The 18748-nt window shown below is 36.9% G+C and overlaps 1 protein-coding gene across 4 annotated transcripts in view; it reads right to left on the bottom strand.

Annotated features, from left to right (window-relative positions):
* Nlk (nemo like kinase) overlaps nt 1-16763 on the bottom strand; it is a 149590-nt gene extending 132827 nt beyond the window's left edge. For 3 of the 4 annotated variants that reach the window (XM_076869353.1, XM_076869351.1, XM_076869355.1), the window contains exon 1: nt 15110-16716. In XM_076869353.1, the coding sequence (XP_076725468.1) occupies nt 15110-15567 (458 nt within the window). In that variant the 5' untranslated portion in view covers nt 15568-16716. Of the gene's footprint in view, nt 1-15109 lie in introns of all 4 variants that reach the window. The other variant, XM_076869352.1, reaches the window with a different exon arrangement.
* Nucleotides 16764-18748: the final 1985 nt, after the last annotated feature.

The following is an 18748-nucleotide window of genomic DNA, read 5'->3' as shown; positions in this document are numbered from 1 at the left end:
GGAGTTGTGGCTCAGTGGCAGAGCACTTGCCTTGCACATGTGAGGCACTGGATTCAATCCTCAGCACCACATAAAAATGAAAAAACAAAATATAAAGATATAGTGTCCATGTGTAGCTAAAGAATGTTTAAAAAAAAAAAAGAAAAAGAAAAAGATACTGGTCTCAAGAATGGTAGGTCAGACCTATACAACTCAGCTACATCCCCAACCCTTTTTAAATTTTATGTTGAGACATGGTCTAACTAAGTTACTGCCCAGGCTGACTTCAAACTTGAGATCCTCTGGCCTTAGCCTTCTAAGTAGCTGAGATTTTAGGCATACACCACCACACCCAGCTTGCTTTGCTATGTTCTGATATATTAGATGAGACATTATAGTATCTATTAACTGAATCTTTGTTTTTCTAACATCACAGTGCTGCAAAGAAAAGGGTATTTTTCCTAAACAATGGCAAAAATCCTGTATAATAGTGCATTACTACATACTGTTTTTCAACAATTTAATAACATTCTTTACAAAGACTTTTAAAAGCAGTCTTTTATAAGTAAGGGATTATTTCTTTTGAAAATAAAGGGCAATCGTTAGAAATATAGTTGGTTACCATGCACTTAGATTAAGGTCCTTATTCTTAAAAAAAAAAAAAAAAAAATCCAAACAAAACCACTACCATAAGGCTTTGAAAACACCACTGAGTGTTCCCTCATACAAATTCTTCCACTGCCCAGGAAATAGGGTATATAAGTGACAGTACTCTTCTTTGAGAGTCACCATCACACACAGACAACATTAGAAACTTTCAACTCAACAACAAACACTTAATAAGCACCCAGCCTGGGACTGTGTTAGGCTCCAAACAAGCAAGTAAGACAAGATCCCAGTCTTTAACATTCTAATCTTTTTAGTGAATGCCAGTAGAGAATGTGCCACAGAGTTTGTTTCATGAGCCCGGGAGAGAGAAAGAAGCAAAACCAGAGATTGACTTTAATGCATCTTCTAAGAATAAGCACCTACTTGAAGAGGGATTCAGAAGTATAAAAACTAATCATTTAAAGTTTGCACACCTAAAGAGTCAAGCTAATGTATGTTGGTAACCAGATCTTCAGCACCTTTCCAGTTAAACATTATAGTGCCATATTTTAATATCTTTCCTGCTGAGATAATTTAAGTAATTTATTTACAGATACTGACATCAACTGCATCAAGGAAAACCAGTTAACTGTGGCCTATATATTTCCTTACCTATTATAGTAATTTAGACTTGAGCTTCAACTATCTAATTCTATGGCATTTACATTACAAAACCACATATGTAATATAATAGTTGAGTTGACCATAGAACCACGCTGTTTTGCAACCAAAACCAAGGATCTCACTTTCAAGAGCTTGTTGTCAATATATATGTGTTAAGCCTAATATCTCATATGGTAGCCTAAGGAACAAGCATAGCAACTGCTCTTTCCATACACAAAGTTGTGGCTTATTAGACACAGAAAGACAATTTCAACCATTTCCAATCATTAACTAATATTTCAGACTTTAAAATCTATTTCTTAGGGCTTTGTACTATATATAGAAATGATCATTATCCTTTGGGAAACAATGGCTCATTTACTGAAAATGAGTTTAACAAAGGAATTATTTGGTACTGAAAAAATACAGAGCAGTGAATTGGGTGACACAAATCAAAGCATCGTCAGTTCATGTGACTATATTAGGGTAATTTACTTAAAAAAAAAAAAAACTACACCAACTTAAAATTTAGCTTCAACAATGTAATAGCCTGAATATTGTCACATCATATCCTCTGTCACAGAATAGTGAAACTAGAGCTTAAGATTCTTATTTTTAAAATGTTTCCTTAATTGTCAACCTGAGATAAATATCACAAAAAAGAAAAACTTTCCGGAACGGAATATTTCTATTCTGTCTGAAGCTTAGTTTTGACTGGTACATGTTTCAGTTACACATTTGATTCACACTGAATTTTCTTTTAAGTATTAAAAGAATAAACAGCACTCCAAAATAGTCACAAGCTTTAAAACGTATGTTCCTCCTCTAGTTGGAGAGCTAACAAAACTTTTTACATGGAATATGAGTTGATACAGTGACCAGAAATTTCTTAACATTGTAAGTCTAACTTTAATTGAAATTCAGTCTCACCAACTTCTGTAGAAATAGCCTCAAAGTAAATACAGCAATAGTCTAATGCTAATCTACAAAAATAGTTTATTGATATATCCATGAATAATTCTTTTAAGTTTTCTAAGGCATACATTTTCTCAAAATATAAAGTAGGAGACCATATATGCTCAAAATAGATATTCAACACAGTCACATTTAATATGAAAGACTACAGGCACACAGCTCATGACATTAAACCAGAAAACTTGAGAGTCACTGGCACACACAGCACAACCAACAGAGTATTTTAAATATTTACGATTTTTTTCAGGTGCATTGTTCTTGGCTTAATTTATAAAGTATCTTTATTCATTTTCTTATGCTTTTACAAGAACACTTTCTCCATTTTCAAAGGACAGTTAGTTGTCCTTTGAAAACTACTAGTATATTACTGGTAAAGCAGTAAAAGAGCAAGTTTTGGCTCAGTCCTCAACCAATTGTGTGACCCTGAACAAATCTCTTAGCTTCTCTGAGTCTCAATTCTCCTATTTATAAAATGAGAGAATTAGACTAGATACAGTCTCAAGTATCTTCCAACTCAGTAATTCCTTTCAGGTAGAACTCCAGGCTTGTGAGAATGAAATAGCCCTCAAAACAAATGGTCAAAATCTACCTTTACAATGTTAGTAAAACAAACAGGATACAAAATTGTAAACACAGTGTGATCATGAACCTAATTCTAATAATATTACAAATAGACCAAACTCACATAAAAAAAAAAAAAAAAAAAAAGACTTTAATATACCAAAATGCCACCAGGGATAATCCCTGAGTTGTAGATTACAAACAACTTTTTTTTTTTTTTCCTTTTGGCTTTTCTGTATTTTTCAAGTGTCCCACAATAAATGTATTGCTTGATAAAAGTGAGAGGGACTTAGACAGGCAAAACTCTCCTTTTATGTACTAAAGGAAATTTGCACATAAATTTACATTTGGAAATCATTCTAAAATTGAATGAGATTCTCAAAAACAGAGATAAAATTTTCTAGAGTCACATACCTGATACCTATCTATCAATAGTCATATAAAAGCTGCTGGTTATTATCTTTGAATTAACAAGTTTTTAGGGGTTTTTTCACTTATACTAAAACTGATAGCAATTAGAATTCTAAGACTTTACATATATTAATTCATTTAATCCTCACAATAAGTCTACTATTACTAGATATACTGAAGACCATGAAGTAACTTGCCTGCAGCTAATGAGGGGCAGAACCAGATTAAATAAAGACAGTATGTCATCAGAATATAGACTCAACTTTTAAACCAAACTGTCCCTTTGTACTTAAATGCTATCCTCCTCAGGTTACTCTTTATTGGTTTTGTTCTGAAAGTTCTTCTACTTTTCTTAAACTTGAGAGAAATAATATGTTAAGTACTGGGATTAAAAAGACTGGTCAGTCTGGCAAGGTGGCACATACCTGTACTCCCAGCAACTCCACCAGCTGAGGCAAAAGGATTGCAAGTTTGAAGCCAGTCTCAGCAATTTAGTGAGACCCTGTCTCTAAATAAAATACAAAATAGGACTGGGGATGTGTGGCTCAGTGATCAAGTGTCCCTGAGTTCAATCCCTGGTAAGTATGTATAAATGAATGAATGAATGAATGAATGATAAAAAGGACCAGGGGTATAGCTCAGTGGTAAAGCTGCCCTGGGTTCAATCCACAGTACTTAAAAAAAAAAAAAAAAAAAAAAAAGACTGGCCAAATTTCTTTTACTTGCTTAAAATTATAATACAATTCCAAGTCATTATTATTTCAAATGCTTAGATGGGATCGGGGGTAGAATTTAATCTTCATACATATCAGTAAGTGAATACCATAACACCTGAGGAATTAAATAGCATTAATTACTGTTTAATATTGAATGTTTTAATAAAGAAAAGTGCTTTATTGATTGACATTATTTATCAATCACGACTCTACAGAAAGTCACTAAAACCAACCGCTATACCTTTCTAAAATTTTTACCAAAATGTTTCAATTATGTTGTAACTAATTAGTTTGAGATTTTAAAAGAATACTTGTATACTTTGAACTGTGGCTACAGTACAAACCCAGTTAACTCCACAACAATCCTAACAACTATAATATACAGAACCTGGGAAAACAATCAACTAAAGGCTGGTGAAAGGTTCTCACATAATTTCTCTGAGACAATTCAAATCCAAACCAAGTATACGTGTGCCCCTTTTTCTGCACAGTACCCACATTACTTGCCAGTTTGTATGGTTCAAATTTCCCCCACATCTTGGTAATCAGGTTTACTAAATTTCCAGCCCTGTTGAACTAACTATATTAAATCAATAGTTTCTTATTTTAAAAAATTAGAAAAGAGATGGATGTAAAGAAGAAGAGTAGGGGAAAAACTCTGCACCAGGCTCCTGTTGAGACAATCACCAGATAATTGCACCCTATGGGTACTTCTGTGCTAGTAAGATGATACAGTGAAATACAGTCACCTGGTTTTATTTCAATTTACTTAAACAATTTGCAAATCTGTAGCTCTCCGTCATGGTACATTAAGAAAATTAGCATGTAAGAAAAATCACCTGCTTATGTAAATTGGTGGATGATTTTTATCCAAGCACACACACATACACAAAAAAAAAGCTCCAATCTGGGTCAAATGACTAATTTTATCTATTTGTTCAAATATCTCTCTTCACCTTTTCTCTGTAGCTCAAAGCAAGAATTTTAGGTCAAGGAATGAATAAACAAAAAGTTTCTGGCTTGTTTATTCTTCTATAAGGATTTGGCTGCCTGATACCACTGAGCTCTATATTACTTAAACTGAAAACAAGACTGAGAACCTTATTTGGATAATAAAACCACAATATGAAGAGAGGAAAGAAAAGAAATCAATGTGAGATAGCTGCTCTAATTGGGAAGGAAAGCAAACAAGGCAAGGATCAGGTATGAATTTTACCTTCTGTTACTTTAGGAAAGCAAGGCTTCAAAAAAGAAAATAGCTCAAGTAACTCAAGGCTAACAGGACAACTGCAGAGAACATCAATCCTGTTTCCTTTATAAGTATACCTGCTCAAGTTCTCCTAAGTTTGCCATAAATTAGATGAACGTTTATCTTGATCATTAATGACTGCCTTCCCAGCATCCACTGGTAATGCTTACTCATCCCTGCCATGAACTAACTTCATTGGCTGGTCCAGGGTGGGCCTGATTGTTCTAAAAGTAATTTTATCTCCATTAATAGTGATTGGTTCAAAAGTCATCATAGAATCCAATAAAGGCCACTAGAACTGTGCTGGTCAATAAGAAAGGTGGTACATAGGGCTACTGAACACCTAAAATGTGGCGAAATTCAAATTGAGATGTGTTGTTTGCATTAAGTACACATTTGTAATCCTAGCTACTTGGGAAGCTGAGGCAGGAGAATCACAAATATAAGGCCAGCCTGGGCAACTTAGCAAGATCCTATCTCAAATTTTAAAAAGGGCTGAAGATATAGCTCGGCAGTAGAGCACTTGCCTAGCATGCAAAAGACTCTGGGTTCAATTCTTAGCACCCCCAAAAGGAAAATGTGGTACCCTGGATTTTTGTAGGCTTAGTATGAAAAAATGTAAAATATATCATTAGTCATTCTTACAGTAATTATAGGTTTAAATGACAATAGGTTGAATATAATAAATAAAAACAGAAAAATTAATTTCACTTCTTTTTACTGTGGATGCTAGAAAATGTAAAAATCACATAACAGCTTTAATTATTTACCTATTGGATAAATAACAGATTTATCTGCTGATTTGCTAGAGGCTTCCATAAAAGAGTTCCTTTCCTCTGTAGGTAATCACACTCCTTCTCTGGGCATTGTATGTCCTGAACTGCTACAGCCTTAAAGCTGTGTCAAGGATCATTTTCTAAGAGGTCCATCTGTAAACTAGTGAGTCCCTTGCCCAATTTCAGAATTTAAAAAAGACTCCAGAAAAATATTTTTATTTGACCTGCAAATTAAGCCCTGGCTCCCCAAATCAATTTGCCTGATTTCTCTCTTCTTCCCCTACCCCTCTCTGTCTTCCTCCCTCCCTCCCTCCCTCTCTCTCTCTCTCTCTCTCTCTCTCACACACACACACACACACACACATACACACACAAAACAAACAACAACAAAAAAAAAACCACTTAGTATTAGATTTTATTTGAAATGTAAAAATCAGGGATAGGGATGTAGATCAGTAGTAGAACACTTGGCTAGCATGCACGAGGCCCTGAGTTCGATCCCCAGCACTGCAAAAATAAAAATAAAAAATTTTTAAATCACTCTAAATATTTAAGAAAACAAGCAATTAAGGGGCTGGGGGATGTGGCTCAGTAGTAAATGGATTCAATCCCTGACAGGAAGGGAGGAAGAAAGGAAAAAAAAATAAGTCTAAAACACTAAAAAGGTACAATACTAAAAGGAAAGCAGCATTCTCACATTTACATGTAGGGAAGAACTGAATGCCCATTTACAAATAAGCAGGCTGTCCTCTACGATTGAACCACAACATATTTATTCCTCATCAATCAGAAATACAAGTCTTTAGAACAACTGAACATTTCAAATCTGATCTCAAATTTTCAAAACTCTTATATAGAAGTCTCATTTTTCCTTTAAACAATTTTAGAAACTACTCAACAAGCTATTCTATAGTCCTGAAAAGAGAAAGTTGTTTGCTAGTTGTGGTCACTGGCAGAGTATACTTGCCCACAAATAAGTGCATTATGCCTTACAAATATTAATGCCATTTTATAATAGAATCTTAGAAAACATAGAACTGAAAAAAATGAGCAAACCAAGGCTCAGAAAGCTTAAATAACTTTACCAAGGTCTTAGGATTGTTGGCAGCAAGGCTGGAACTAGAATACTTATCTACTAACTAGTTTAATGTTCTATTATTCTACCATTAATATATATAAACAAATTCTTCCCAAGGAAATGACACCTTGAACTTGATAAACATCAAGTCACCTGGTTTACTAAGCTAGGGACAAAAATTCAAGATTTGAAAGAATTTTATTAATAAATACAAAGTGCTGCTATACTTAAAACATTATATTCAAACATGCTATATATGTGTTTATATGTTATATGTGTACACGTATATATAGAATGTATATATATGAATGTATGTTATGATTTCCCCCCTTTAATACACATACAAAGGGGGAGTGGAATCAAACAAAATCTCCCTCTCAAAAGCCATCAATAATCTATTTGATGTATGCAATGGTCTTTTCTCCCCCTCTCATTTTCTTTGACTTTTTATATGTAGCAAAGATACTCCCATCCTCCTAACAATTTTCCACCATACTGGGTTGTCATTCACTGTGAATACGTTTATTACCTGATTGTGCTGTACTTGGGCCTCCAGTAACTTCACTTACAACAAAACATTCCCTAAGGCTCAGAGGGCCTCAGTTATCTCTACCCTTCTATTTATAAAGCAGAATTAAATCTGACCAAGTCACTATCTTACTTAAAGTAAGATAGTTGACATTAAAGTCTCAATAGTTGACATTTGCAGGGAGGGTTTCAATCTCTTTTCATTCTCCACCAATTAAGGGTTTTTTAAAATATTTTTTAGTTGTCGATGGACCTTTACTTTATTTGTTTTTATTTATATGCAGTGCTGAGAATCAAACCCAATGTCTCACGCATGTTAGGCAAGTGCTCTACCACTGAGCTACAACCCAGCCCCTCTTATGGTTTTTAAGACATTTTTCTTAATCATTCCCCTTGTGAAATTGTAATTCTTTAGGTATGCTGTATATCTCTCTTTTCTAATTGTTTGATAATTTTTTATTTGTTCTTTTTAGTTATACATGCAGTAGAATGTATTTTGACATCCGTATATAGAGTATAACTTCACATTCTTGTGGTTGTAGATGATGTGGAGTTAAACTGGTGTGTATTCATATATGAACACAGGAAAGTTTTGTCGGATTCATTCTATTGTCTTTCCCATTCCACCTTCTCTCCCTTCCCCCGCACTCCCCAGCCATCAGTCCAGTGTGCTGTATATCTCTTTATGTGGTGTATGTAGATATGTGCTTTATTTACGAAAAGAATAAGATTCTTGCCCTCCCATCCCTGCCACAAAATCCTCAACTCTTCAGCATGACATTAACTCCAGCCTGGTGATCTCCTGCATTTACCCAGAATGCCCTTTCCCACTGGCTGACTCCCATTCTAAAACCTTTAAAAAAGGTAAAGTAGTATCAGGAGAATGGTAGTACCAAACTTACACATAGGAAGAAAGTGACTGCCCATTTATTTGTAAAATAGAAAGGCTTTCCTCCACAATTTAAGTATTACCTATTCTAGGAAGTGTCTATGCTCTCCATAGAAATCCCTTCTTTATTCTCCTCTAATGTCTAGAAACTAACTCTACTGCTGTATTTATGGCACTGAACTATAATTATCCATGTACAAATCTATCTCCCCGACTAGGGAGATTAATCTTTAATCCCTATCATCCAGAAGAGTGTCTCATAAATAGTCCACATACAATAAATGAATTTTATAAGAAAATGTGAAAATAATATATCCTTAATGTTTCAAATTTAGTTTCAACTCTTCACTAAGGATATGGATTCCCTGAAAGTAGAGATGTATTATTTTTTCATACTATTTACTTGACTATAAACTCCTTCAAAGAAACATCATGATGTAAATATCCCCAAATCTCAGTATCAAACATATCAGAGATAACAAAAGAAGCTTGATGGAAGTTTACAAAGTTATTCATAGAATTAAATATCCTCATTTACTGCCTAAAAAGTGCTGGTCCACAGCAGGTTGACAATAAAAATACATGGACTAGTGTGTTCCAAAAGTGTCAAAAGCTTTCACTGTCTGATTGTAGATATTATTCAATTAGCCCAATTAACTTAAAACACAGAGGTAAAACTGGGTTTAGGTAAAGATCACCATGGCCGACATTCTTGTAATACTACCTATACTCATACCACTACAACTAAATATTAAAGTTCAATCTCACCATAATTTCTTTTGAAGTCATCTTTCCATAATGTCAGAGTGCCAGAATTCTTGTTAATGTTTCTTGGCTAAGTATGTCAGAACTACCAATGAAATCTATCATGACTTGTCACATGCTCATTGACAGTTATAACTGTTGCCTCAGGCACTCTGTTACTCCTAAGCAACAACAGGATCAAATTGACAGCTATTTTAGTTAGGAAATCATTGTTGACCCAATCAACAAATAATTCATTGTGGTATTATGGATGCATAGAGAATGATAACTATAATCTTGTAATAAAACAGTTTTTGCCCACCAGCTTCATCCCATTTACTGGTTAGGTGACAAATGGAAATTTTTCTTTGGTCATAACAATTTCTATCAATATTAAGGAAAACACAGTATATGAACAGTTGATTCTTGAATTGCTAGGATATCAACAAGTCTAATAACCAAGGCTAGTCACTCAATTATACTATAGAAATCAGTGATAACTCTGCCACACCAAGCTGCTCGTTCCAGAACTCCAGGAAAGAACTTTTAATATCAAGGAACATTTCTGTAGCTGCCCATGCTTTGAAGGTAAAACCCCAGAATTCTATAAGCATTTATCCAGGTAATGCATTTTACAAATATTCTCCTCTAGCATAGCAGATGAAAGGGAACTAACTCTATTTGCTCCCATTTCTCTTTCTGGACTTAAAACCAGTGGTACTAACTGATGGTTAAAATATTTAGAGAAACCTTTTAAAAGACAATGTTTCTGAAATATCTTTTTAAAAAAAATTGTCTTCCTTTTCTAGGCTGATATTCAACAGTATAACATGAAATTTCTCCCCAAGCATAAAATAAGTTTCTTTTGTGTGTGTGTGCGCGCTATGGTTTTATTTGTGTTTTGTGAACATAATCTGGATAATCTTGTCAGGAGTTTAAATTCAAAATGATTTTCAGTGTTATAGGCTATGGGGTTTCAATCACCAAGAAACTGGTGCATATCATTAGATTGTGCTACTTTTATTCTTTCCTTTCTTGTCTTTCTCTACTTTGTGACCATGAACCTGCAGTTTCTAAAACTAAGTTCATTTGTAGTAGAAATTAACAACATACATCTCCACATTTCTAGCTTCACTAGGCTGCTTTGTTATGTCTAGAAGAGCAACCATTCCCTTTTTATGGTGTAGGCTCTGCTTCTTCAAAGCTCTTTTCACAAAGCAGACCCCTCAAAGAATCCAGCTGTGGCTGTTAATCTTGGCTGGTAGTAGGGAAACTTCTCAATACTACAGATTCTTAACCTGTAAAACATAGTTAATATCAAAATACTCTTCCTGATGCAGCTAACTCCAGGATTTTCCCTAACATATATCCCAAAAGCACCCCCATATTTTAAAATCATAGTTTGGTATTTACAGAGTAAGAAGACTAGAGAAATCATCAATGGTGGGGAGGGGAGCTCTAATTTTCACAAGAAAGAGGAACAAGCTAGACAATCTCTGCCATGTATAAGCGTTTACACTGAATAATTTTTCATTGAATCAAACACATTTCCCCCACCTCACTGCGATCTTCTTTAGCAATTCACACTTTCTCATCCAAACACAAGTAAAATGAATTTCCACTAAAACTGAACTTTACCAAAAAGCCTGTCCTTTACTTGCTACGTTCTGAAAAGAAAAAAATAGTTCCCTTCCCAGTATATAAAACTTCCAAGTATATAAATCTACAATACTTTCTAAAACAGTGCAGATGATCTGACTAGAACACCTACCAAATAAATTTTTTTGTTAGTTTTTAATTAACTGAGAAAACAGGACAGAATATTTGCCCCTTGGCACTGAATTTGATCTTCTTTTATTTCCCTGGCATATAGTACAACTAAGTCATGCCTCCAAGAGTCTGCATGTTGATTTCACCTGGTAAATTGGACAAATCCATGAGGACTGTCCATGAACATTAACAAAATAGTTTGATTTTTCTTCCAACAATAACTACAATAAGAACATTTATTGAGGGCTTACTGTGTGCTTGATAGTACTCACTGGTTTATAAGGATTACTTCATTTAATCCTCATACCAATCCTGAGATAAGCACTCACTATCATTATCCCTATTTTATAAATGAGGAACAGAATGGGTAAATAATTTATCAAGATCACAGAGTTAGTAACTAAATATCACTACAGTGAAGCTTAAGTTTTGAAAGATAAAAGTAACCTGCTGAAGGTATTAGAATAATAAGATTCAAAGCTCTCCAACTTTACTTGAAGCACAAAGACAACAAACCTAATGAATCCCAAAATGTTTGATCTTTTAATTAATCAGACAAGGCAAAAACCAAAACACTAATTTTATCAAATAGAGGCTTTTCCCAGACTCACTTTTGTCAAGGCAGCATGTGCCATTAATCCAATGTATATTTTACATTGCCAATGTCAAAAACTGTCTGAGCAGTCCTCAAAATGCTCTCATGTGGTCAACTTATTGCAATTCTTAAATAAAAGTATACACTTCAAAACCCCCCTGAAGCTCTTTGTTCCAAAGTTGTCATACCTTTAAAGCACAGTATTTTTCTCTGGCAAATGTGCATTACACTGTACAAAAAGGTACATTTTATATTCTATTCACCAAATGAGTGAGATTACTGTTTGTAGGCTGTTATGTGTTTGCATTTTTAAAATGTCCATATGGGCAACTGGAAACATTGACATCTGATAACAAAGGTAGAATTAAATATGTTTTGATAACCCATAAGCAACTCTATCACTGGCAATGAATATATCTGAAGCTAACCCATGATCACATTACCAGGTAAACTAGAGATAAAACATAGCAGACAGTTGTTAATGAAACCTTAATTGAACTGTCAAAGCACCATCTTAACCAGCAACCTAATGGGTAATTCACTTCTTTTATACAACTGTCCAATATTGATAAGTTATCCCACTAGTTAAATTCAGCAGAAAGATAATCAAGTAAACTGAAGTGTTCCATAATAAATCTGAATGGTAAAATGCTGCATCACGGAAAAATAAATATAAAATAAAATGCTATATTACTTCTATAAATATCTCTTTTCTACATGTAAAAACAAAATTCCTTAAAATTACAAGTCACTTTTTTAACCATCAGATAGTATCCCTGAGTGCATGTCCAGAAAAATAAATGAGAGCAGATATGGCTCCTTGTCATATGCTATGCCAGAAGAATACCTGCAAAATGTACTAATGAATGTATGTTTGAATCTAAGTGGATCTCATGATATCCAGGTAGTTATATGGTGCATTGAATCAAGTGATATACCATTGAAAGAACATTTTTATGTTCCATTTTAATCATTTTAGAAAATAGTTATTTCAGACTCATAAGATACCTCTCAAATTAAAAAAATCCTATTTCAGTAAGAAGTGAAAAAAACTAATTAATGTCTTGGGTTTCAGAATACTAGTGCAAATTCACACTGGTTTGGTTTTCAATCTCTAGTTTTAACAATCTTACTCAGCACTTAATTCCAAATACATTAAGCAATTCAGACAACAAAATCACCAATATGTAAATATAAAAATAGAAAAGTATTTGCATACTAAAAACACACACTTGGGAGCTCTTTCCTTTTTTCATGTTAAATTGTATTTTACCAGAAATAGTTGATAAAAATACTCAATGAGGAAACAAGGAAAAACTTGGTTAAAAAAAAAAAAAAAGACCAGATCATCAGAGGATACAGCCATGTAAGAACACAATGAGCTAGCGACCACCTACAAACTGAGAAGCCAAGCCTCAGAAGGAACCAAACCTGCCAACACCCACATCTTGGACTTCTAACCTTCAGAACTGTGAGAAATACATTTCTGTTGTTTAAATTAAAACAAAGAAGAATCTGCCTAGGACACCAAATAACCAAGCATTAAAGATAATTTGTCAGTGTGCTAGGTGCTAGGGAGAAAAAGAAGTACTTTTGTGGATACAACCCTACCCTCAAAGGGCTTACAAATGCAGTCAGTGAGACAAGGCAAACATGAAACAACTGTACTCAAAAGAAGATGTGGTGCACACAGGCAAATGTCAAGTCCATGGTATGTTCCACAGGTCAATCAAGGAAACTCTAGAATAATTCAAATCAAACATATTTAGATTTTCAGATATAGGTGATTTGTATTACACACTATCAGAATGTTTGCTATATGAAATGTTCTTCACCACCTTGACCCTTTAAAAAAAATTTTTTTTATCCTGTACTACAAACTTGAAGTTAAAACTTCTATAAACTTAAGCTTCTACTTCACACTACCTTTTGGTATAAATGTAAGTGAATAATGCCTTTAGAATACACTCAAGAATGCTGCAACCTGTTTCCCTTTCAGTATCCCTAGTTCTTAGCATTAAATGCAAAACATTAAAATGAGAGCATTCAGAGTTTAAAAAAGAAAAAAATCCAAATTCTCATAAATAAGTAAATCAATGACAAAATTTAAAGAAAGGAACAACTGTTTTCCTGTATCTCCTCTTAGCCCCCAAAGCTTAGAAATCCTCAAGAGTTAAGCATGGAAGAAATGGAAGTTCATAGTGAAATCCCTGAGAATAGGCTATAGAAGGGAAAAGAGGAAGACAGGAACAGGCAGGTCTCTAGGCAAAGTGACTGAAGAGGTACCATTATCACCTATATTCTTTCCCATTAGGAAACCCACACACCTTGGAGAAAGGAGAATGCAGCAGCAGCAATCTCCATGAAGAGCAGGTGAGAAAAACTGGATTCTACTAGTTTTTAAAAAAAGAAGAGGAAGAAGAAGATGAAGAATCAGATCATTTAGCTGTCTAGGTTATAAAATCTGAACTATAAAGATAGCAAGTTATAATGCAAATGGTACTCATCAATTTTAGCCTCAAAACAAGGACAAAAGGAGATATTTACCAAGGTAGTTCCAGAGTTCACTTTCCTGTTATGACGGGGTTTTTTCCCAAACATTAACAAGAATCTACTTTTGAAAGCACTGAAAATACCAATTCACCTATCTACCCTGGAATCCTTAATCCTTAAAAAATAAAACCTAGTTCACTCTATTTTTGATAGGCATAAATTTTATTATAAACTATACTCTTCCTAAGAAGGGCAAATAGAACAAAATGTTGCATTTCAAAAACCCATAGACTTTCAAAATATATCCTAGCACTAGCAAAAGTAAAGCAGTTTTACTTGTTTGAAAACTATACTTCCTACAATAGCAACTGACCAAGGGATTAAAAACAACTTAAGAGGCACTAAGTGACACTAAAACATTACACCAAATGTGGGCCACTGCATAGCTACAGTCTACTAACCTCATTTGTGGTACTCGTGTGTGATGCTATATTTAATGCATTCTTATCAGAAGGCTAAAGCTACATACTTCCCAACTGTAGCTTTATGTTTAAAATAAATCACTCAAGCAGTGATTTTAACTGGTTCAACTATGAAACCTACCTTCCTTGTGGGGATCAAGATCACAAAATAAGGCACAAAAAGATGTAAAGGATGAGAAAGTAGTGATAAGAAGACTATTCCAAAGGAATCAAGTTGGTTCAGTCATTTGGGCATTGGCTGCAATTGGGCAACTATCTAAACTCAATCAAACCCATGAGAGATGACCAAGGTCTTTGTAGGAATAAGTATTTCATACCTTGATCTACTATCTTGACTGGTCAGTGACTTGCTGACTCTCTGAATAAGAAAGTTTGGTTGTCAACAAACTTATGTATGTCACTCATGAGAAGAAGCTCAACCAAAATCTGCCACGACTCAAAAGCATAGGCCTAAGACAGCCCACATAATAGGCCTAGTAAGTGAGGGTGGCTTCCTACAGTTGAGTAGCTTGCTTCACTTTGGTCATGTGGAGAAAACCATGAGGAATGTCTCTCCCAATCAGAACCATGAGGAGACACCACAAGAAGTTGTGCTTCTCTTTTGATACTCACCAGACAACACCAAAGGCTCCATATCCAATAGGTCTATCCGGCTCAATATCCAGCTGCTGTTGTGGATGATGCGAGTGCTGATGATGGTGCGCCTTAACTGTAGCAGCTGCGGCAGCCTGTACCTGAGCTGGGGCTGCTGCAGCTGGTCCAGGAGCCTGACCCGGTGCCGGTGATGGGAAATATGGCTGTTGCTGCCCAGGGTTTAACATGGCTGCAGCTGCGGCCGCTGCTGCGGCTGCCGCAGCAGCCGAAGAGGTATGCTGCTGTACAGGGTGTACAGCAGCAGCCGACCCCGGATGAAGATGGTGTTGAGGGTGATGGTGGTGGTGAAGGTGAGGAGGAGGAAGGTGTGGAAGGTGGTGGTGATGGTGGTGGTGGTGACCTGCTGCTGCTGCAGATGTACCGCCATTGTAAGCCGCCATCATTTTTGCGTTGGCTCTTGCGCCACAAAGAGACATTCAAAAAAATGCCCTTTGATTGGAAAGCAAACTGGGTCAAGCTGTCATTTGGCCATTTAAAAATGAAGAAAAACCACTCACTCCACCTCAAAAATCATAGAGTGTAACTGGCTTTATGTCTTCATCAGTCAATTCAAACAAGTTAGAGGATCTTGATGTTTGATTTTTGGGTGAGCGTATGTGGAAAGGTGTAGGTTGCCAAAAAAAAAGGGGGGAGGGGGGAAAGGAGAAAAAGAAAAGAAAAAAGGAAAAAAGGACCCCTTCCCCCCAGGATTCCTGCCACAAGTGGTACTAAAACTCCATTCTTACTTTGGGGGAGGTTCCAACTTTGAATATGGGAATAAAGGCCAAACCTCCCGACCCCCTGAACTCCACACACGAAAAGGATCAGGTAATACACCACCCTTGGAATCTTGTAAGAGGCTTGACTCATCTACCCCTTCCATTCCCACATCCTTTTCTAAACACCTACCACCTCCTCAAAAACACAATTTTAAAAAATTCCAACCACCCTAAATAAAAAAAGACGGGGAAATTTTCAGGGAAACCAGCTTCCAGCTTCCCCCCCCCTCGAACTCTCAGGCCTTCCTACATCTCCCCCTATTCTTAGTCTGGTTGACCTGATTGGGGGGGGGGGGGGGGTTGTACCAAACTTTCCTGGGCAGAATGAGCCAGGGAAGAAGGTTGGAGGAATAAGTGAGGAAAAGAGGCGACAGGCAGGGCAGAGAGGAGAAAAGAGAACCGGGGCAAAAGTAAAGGTGAGGAGGTGCAGGGAGGAATGAAAGAGAGATGGACAGCACTCGGACGCCCAGACAGAGGGAACCGCCCCGGTAGGAGGTTAGGGTCCCGGGGCCAAAGAATAGGAGCCCCGGGAGGCGGGCGGGGTACGATCGGAAGCGGGCTGACTCCTGCCCCCGCCGCCGGCTGCTTCTGCTGAGGAGGGTTGGGGGGGAGAGCGGGTGGGTCCCCCCGCGCGACGGCCCCTGCAGGGCTTAAGGCTGCTCCGTCTCCCCCCCTCCCCCCCTCCCGGCTTCCGTCCCCGCGGCTGCTTTCTCCTCAGCCGCTGCGGCCGCTTTCTCCTCAGCCGCCGCCTCCTCAGCCGCCGGTGCCGCCGCGGCCGGACTCACCTCCCCTAGCAAAGCCGGATAGAGCGGAGCCAGCGGCGGACACGCGCAACCAGCCGCCGAGGCCCCGCCCCCGCCTCACACTGACCGGTTGCCCTGGCCAATCCACGCCCACCTGTCCGCGTCCGCCTCCAATCCTGGGCCCGGAGCTTCAGACAGGCGCACTGTTCGACCAGTGGCAACAAGGTGTGGGTCTCCTGGGGAAATCCCGCCCCCTATCCGGGATGGGCAGACAGAAAGACCAATCAGAAGGCAGAGTTTGGTCTGATCGACAAAACTGAAAACCAATTAAAAATCAAAGATCTCCGTGACATTTTCTTTCGCCTCTCTCCTCTTTTCTTTTTCTTCTTTTATTTTTTTGGCAGGAGCAGGAAGCTGCGTGCTAATCCCGCCTGCAAAAACTGGAAGAGAGGGGAGGAATGAAAGAGCCAATCATGAGCCAGGAACAAAGACCTGAGCAACCAATCCTTGGGTTGAAGATAAAGTAGGCTGGAACTGGGGCCAGATAGACATATGATTTGACAAATGGAAAAAAAGATTGGCTTAAGTCCCGCCTTTGAGATCTGCTATAGGGCAGGATTGTGGGGAATTTGCTGTCATATCGGAGACGAACTCCTCAAGGGGCGTGGCCAAGTAAAAGGGGTGTGGCCTATCAGGGGGCGGGACCGAGCCTAGAGGGCGTAATCCAAATCATCACTGGTCCATTGATAAGAGCTATCTAGTTACTATCCATTGTAAGGTGTGGAAAGATGAGAAGAGGTTTAAAAAAAAAAAAAAAAAGGAACGTTGAGCCTCAGAAACTAAATGTTCAAGGTTACCCAATAAGACAGGCATAGAAGAAGCTCAGTAGACTGACAGTTCATAGCCTGTGACTAGTCCAACATGGTTAATTTGATCTTGACCATAAAGAGGCGTTATCTCCAGCATTCAGAACTTCCTCTCAACAGATGGTAAAGCTGTTGGTATGAATTAAAACCAAAAAATAAAAATAAACTTAACCACAAAAATAGTAATTGTCTCCCAAATTTTCCAATGAAGTAAGTTCTAGTCATTGAAATCTTTCTAAAATAAATCATCCTTTTACATTATTTCACTTATCTGAATCAACTCTTCTTTTAAAGTGTGAAATAATAGACTTAAGAAACCTTGTTGTTTTGGGGTTTTGGTCCTAGAGATCAAACCCAGGGCCTGTCATGCTAAGAATATGCTCTACCACTGAGCTGCACCCCAGCCAAAATCTTTTTTTTTTTTTTTTTTTTTTTTTTTTTTACTAAAATTGTAATCAGAAACCTGGAAATCATCTTTGAGTCCTCCCTGCCTGTTCACTATTCTTGCAATCAATCATCAAATCTTAAATACTTCTAAATATCCCTCCTCCTTCCTCTCTCATCACCACAGCATTACCCAAATTGACACCACTAACATCTTTAATACATTTTGGCTACCCTCCTTTAAACCATCCTTTGCTGAGGGGAAAGTAACATTTTGAACTCTCATCATCCAGAAAGGAGGCTAATGTTGAGGACGCTACTACCAGAACTTCCACTGCTTTGACCACATTTCAAATGTATGGCCTTCCAGCCAAGATGCCACAATTTCACGTTATTGGAGCATTTGTTGCCCCCTGGGGGTTTCAGCTCTAAGTTTGAACCAAAAAAGAAGGGATGTGCAGATCTCTACAGAAATTATGATTCCATCAAAGAGGAGATGAAGAAGGTTGGTATCTTTCAGAGTAAAAAGTGATTTTAGAATGTAAAGAATTTCTTTCTATTGCATTTTGTAGATGTTTGTCACTGAACTGTGTTCTTGATCTATGAAACATATGAGGTAAAGAACAGTTTTCTTGATAACCAATTAGCAAATAAATAAATAAATAAGAAGTAAAAATATAGTAGTACTCTCTTATCTGAGTTTTCACTTTCCATCAATTTCAGTTATCCATGTTCCACTTCAGACCAAAAATATTAAATGAAAAATTCAGAAATAAACAATTTATAAATTACAAATGGCACACCAGTCTGAGTGATGGGATGAAATCTTAAGCCATCCCACACTGC

Source organism: Callospermophilus lateralis, chromosome 11 (assembly GCF_048772815.1).
Source record: "Callospermophilus lateralis isolate mCalLat2 chromosome 11, mCalLat2.hap1, whole genome shotgun sequence".
Classification (NCBI taxonomy): Eukaryota; Metazoa; Chordata; class Mammalia; order Rodentia; family Sciuridae; genus Callospermophilus; species Callospermophilus lateralis.
This window is presented reverse-complemented; position numbering and strand designations above follow the sequence as displayed.